Genomic DNA, 5211 nt, shown 5'->3' on the forward strand with positions numbered 1-5211 from the left:
TATTCATTATTATTACATTTAATAAGTAATAATACTTAAACCTCAACCGGAACATAGCTTTCACCAAGTGAAACATAAAGTGTGTGTACCAAAACAACAGGAAGCAAGTTGAAAGATTATGTTCAAAGGTGTAATCAAACATGCCTTCATTTTTTATTTTCCATATACGGTGACATGCATCATATGCTATCATATTCTCTGGCTGTCCTCGGAATCGGCCACATTTCACAGGTTATTTCCCTTTGCCCCACTCTTGCAAGTATCCAAACTCCCCTTTAACGTTGTGGGTCTCAGTGATTTAAACCAATGATGACTCGATATTCTGCAAGAAAGAACTGTGATATGTGAGGCAGTGGGTCTTTAAAGGGCTGCTCTGCCCAACTCACGAGCCCGGTCGCGTAGGACTTGTTAGCATATCACGTGCCAGATTCATAATGAAGTGGACACACCAGGGCTTCGTGTGCGCATGCGCGTTGTGTAAAATGTAGTTGGAAATGAGGTGTCCGTCTTGGAGTAGTCGACTTTTAAAAAGCATCGGCAGCCCCTGATATGACGACTTCGCTGGTTCTGCATCCACGCTGGGCGGACACCTTGATGTACGTTTATGAAAAAAGCCCGAATGAAAATAACCAGAATAAAAGCCAAACAATGGAGGGACTGAGCGGTAATTGCCCTGCGACCCACTGCCGGGACTTGATGTCGCACCCCGCGCTAGGACGACATTCTGGCACCATAGCGACCCACCAGGGCTCCGTCTACTCGGATATTTCCTCTCCAGACACTGGTCGGCAGTGTCCCGCTCCTCAAACGTCGTCCAGTGCATCTTTGAGCTACGGCTATCCTTTTGGAAACCCATATTACGGCTGTAGATTATCTCATTCGCACAACGTGAACTTGCAGCAGAAGCCTTGCTCGTATCACCCCGCAGAGAAATATGCCGAGCCCAGCACTGCGCTGCCCGCGGAAGAACTGTCTACCAGGGCGAAAGAGTTTGCCTTCTACCCGAGCTTCGCCAGTTCATATCAGGCTGTCCCTGGATACCTCGACATGTCTGTGGTGCCCAGTATCAGTGCCCATCCCGAACCGAGGCACGACGCCTTGATCCCCATGGAAGGCTACCAGCACTGGGCTCTCTCCAATGGCTGGGATGGGCAGGTGTACTGCTCCAAAGAGCAAACGCAGTCAACTCATCTCTGGAAATCACCTTTTCCAGGTATGTGAAAGTAGTTCGATTATTTTCTTCCAGTGCTTTCTCCAGGCTCCAATTCATAGTTCAGCAGCTTGTGTGCTTTTAATACATCACATTAAGAAAGCTATTTAAATATAGCCGGATATTTTTGACTTTGCTGAGATGTTATTGCTTAGTGTACACATTTGTTGTGTTAAAGTGCCAATATCAACTTACATAGAAGTCCGGGGAAACTAAATGTGCTGAATAAACATATAACTGTCAAGCCATGTGTGAGTTGTCATATGTCATGTATGGGCTCTGTCAGTATAGCCAGGCACTCTTCAGTTTGACGTGAAGCAAATCATCATGCATTTTCCTAGATGCGTACAAATCTGAATTGTGAGTTCAATGACATTTTCAGTTGCATGGCCCTTTTACTATACATTCACAAACGGAACATTTGCTTCCGACAGTTAGTTTTGTTGCTGTATGAAGTCATATGATTAATATAGTTTCAGTTCATTTGACAAACATTTGAGTTGCATATGAACCTCAGCATTTCACAAATGGTTCACAACCACTGATCTGTTGACATTATGTAATCCAGGCTTGCCTTTTGCTTAACTTATCGTCATACATGCAAGATATCTGAAAATGCACAGGGCCCGTGCAATATGCAGTTTACAGTGTCTTTACTGGCTGCTTCTTTTACCACAAGGGTCCATTATCTATGTGAACTCTGTGGGTATTTTAATTTCACATAGGAACGTTCTCAGACCTCGACAGGATCTCCCACACGACATATACCTCATTTTACATTGAAAATATCGAAAGAGCAAGCCACGCAGGCACGGGCACGTAGTCAAATGCGCGCGCACAAAAACACAAGCGCGCGCTGTCGTTGTGTTTCTGTCCCACCTCACGGACACCATATACACAAATACAGTCATGCAAAACTAGTTTGCTTTTGAAGAATGTAAAAGTGAACTCCACTCAGACATCCTCAATTTACTTATGACAAAATATTGAGCGATTAACTATAATTGACTATCCATTAGCCTAAATTAAGAACTATCATAATGTTATACAGAACTGTGTAGAAATAATCCCAACCCATAACTGTAAAATGACATGGTGGTAAAACGCTTCATGTCTCACAGCTTGCCACTATTTCTCAAGGTAATACCACACTTGTCCTGTCATGTTTCTCATTGGCTGTTTTGCACTCAGCTCTTGGTGAAAAGGTGTAATCCCAGAATTTATTATACCTGAACAAGCCACTGCCAAAAGGTTTTGGAGCTTTTAAAAAGGACGGAGTGGGGAAAAATGATGTCTAATTTTCATGAAAATTCTGTCTTTTTAAGTTTTTTAAATGAATGAACTTTTACCTAAAGTACGTGCAACACGTGTAACTTTGTGACTGAACAACATAAAGTTTTCATCACTTTCGTGGCCAGATGAGGATTCGTTTTAGTTGACAGATAGTGATTTCTATTTTGTAATCTGGCTCTGACCGGCGTACTACAGCCACATTGAGACTTATTGCAGTTTAGGCTTACTACACACTCTTACTCAGTAGTTCATTATACGAGATACGAGCTATTTATCCAAGATACTAACAAGGTGTGTTGCGTCGTTTAGTAGATTGTCAATCAGAAGATTAAGTATCCTCATGTAGCCATAGGGAAAAATGGTCACTTACCATTGCAAAACAACGTAGAATTGTGGCTGTAACCAGTAACTATTAATTTACAGAAACCAAGGATGACCCAACACTGTGTTGCGTTCCTACATGTCAGGTGTAGTAGCTACACGTGAGACCCCCTCCCCAACCATCACACACACACACACACACACACACACACACACACACACACACACACACACACACACACACACGGGCACACGCACACACGCGCGCGCGCACAGACACACACACGTTCGGACGATCAGCAATTCAATCGTCATGTCAATTGCAGTTGCTGCTGATTTTGAAGTGAAACATTGCGGTGTTTTTGCGCATAGTCTTAATATTTTCCTGGCATTTGTTTTTTCCTACAGATGTTGTGCCATTGCAGCCTGAGGTAAGCAGTTACCGACGTGGGCGTAAAAAACGTGTCCCTTACACCAAGCTCCAGCTGAAGGAGCTGGAGAAAGAGTATGCAGCGAGCAAGTTCATCACCAAAGACAAGAGAAGGCGCATCTCGGCTGGAACCAACCTCTCAGAGCGTCAAGTCACCATCTGGTTCCAAAACCGGCGAGTCAAGGAGAAGAAATTTGTCTGTAAATCCAAGAGCAGTCATACGCACACCACTTGATGAGATCAGCAACCTCCTTCAAACTGCAACTCATAACTTCCAACACATCATGCCATTTATTCACCTCTTGCATCAAAAATCGTTTGCTGAAGAACATTTTGGCAGTGTTTTACTTTTATTTAACCTCCGTCATCTCCATCGACCATGCCACCACATCCCCTGTTTTCAAGTTGGAGATAATGCTCTAAAAACTGTGAAAATATTGAAAATTCACTTCACATTTGTTCTATGATTGTACATATATAAATATATAATATTTAAAACAGTATCTGTATTTCAAAGACAAGTATTGCGTGTCTGTCTTTTTCTTTTAATTCAAGCCAAATCTCAAAAGGACTGACTTTTCAATGATTTATACAACGAGCAGATCAAAGCAGAGAAGACGTGTTTGATGCCCTTTTAGAAAGATAATCGCCACATGGACATACTTTGTGGCGTAATGACACGTTGACGTTGAGACTTCTTCAACAAAAAGCGCACAGAGGACTTTCGACCGACAGAAAATGTTTTTTTTATTTTAATATTCCTTCTGAATATCAAAAGCTATATTGCTGTGTTGGAAATGTTTATTAAGCCGGAGGTAAAACAAGACAAAGCTCCTATGTTGTTACTCTGTATAGTGCAATGCATTTTTATTTAATTCATATTATCTAGTATATGGCGGAACTGTAAACTGGAATATCCCAAGACGTGTATGTTTTCCTTTGTCAGTGAAGGATTCTGTCATGCAACTGGAATGATTGTAAACTATTAAAATCAGTGAGTATTACACATAAATGCACAATCGTTTTATTTTATTTGTTAGTGTAGCATTGCAGCTGACCACACGCCTGATACGAAGCCTGTACTTTCTACTTTCGTGCAGTATGTGAACTGTATTGTGGTGTTGAATTACGTACTGGTAACGTGTTTCATAAATAAATGATGATTATGAAAATGCTAAAATATTTTAGTCAATACGTGCAGTATTTAACTGCACATGTGGTGTCATTAAGCTGCAGAAGCTCTAAACACTGTCGTCTTTCCTCCTCAAGTTGAATCCATAACATCAGCAGCGGATGAGCGAGTGAGGATTTAACGTCACAGAGTGCTTGATTAAGACTGATTGGGCATCCTGGAGTCGTGTTAATAGCATAAGGAGATAATACAGTGCTTCATGATGTTTGGTGAGCAGCACGGCGCCTTTTCTCAAACTGAAAAATACCGAGTGAATCATGATATTTAAACCATTTCTGTTCCAGAAAGCAACACTGTATTAAGACTTGATCCTTCAATTGTATCAGTTAAAAAAATACGTAAGGCGGGTGAGACGAACAGTAAGGTAAGTATATACGTATACTTACTTATATACGTATATACGTATATACTCACCCGCCTTACGTGTTGCACTGTATGTCCAAATCTACCACGCCCTGCCCTCCAACTCAAACCGCATTTTGAATCGGAATGAATATTCAAGATGTGTTACCGGATACATGGCAGAAGTGCAATTTCAGAATCATATCAAACAGGCGGAAACCCTCTTAACTGCGATTTATTCAATAGCTTTCACGGAAATGTACTCGTTGATCCCAGTATTTTCAGAGCTTTTTCATATTCCACAGGTAAATTAGTTATTGTTCATCAAATGATGATCATTATCATTATTACCTGCACCTAAGAGCTCAACAAGCACGTGTCCTTCCCTGTCACCGTCCGGTGTATTGAAGGCCAGCATTATAT

At 41.5% G+C, this 5211-nt stretch overlaps 1 protein-coding gene across 1 annotated transcript; it reads left to right on the forward strand.

Moving 5' to 3' along the window:
* Nucleotides 1-549: 549 nt before the first annotated feature.
* hoxc13a (homeobox C13a) lies at nucleotides 550-4212 on the forward strand (the record flags this gene model as incomplete). The annotated part of the gene is made up of 2 exons (XM_079274491.1): nucleotides 550-1213; nucleotides 3233-4212. 2 exons carry the CDS (start codon nucleotides 550-552, stop codon nucleotides 3487-3489), a joined length of 921 nt encoding a protein of 306 aa, XP_079130617.1. The 3' UTR covers nucleotides 3490-4212.
* Nucleotides 4213-5211: the final 999 nt, after the last annotated feature.

The sequence above is a fragment of the Melanostigma gelatinosum genome (genome assembly GCF_949748355.1).
Source record: "Melanostigma gelatinosum genome assembly, chromosome: 8".
NCBI classification, from domain to species: Eukaryota; Metazoa; Chordata; class Actinopteri; order Perciformes; family Zoarcidae; genus Melanostigma; species Melanostigma gelatinosum.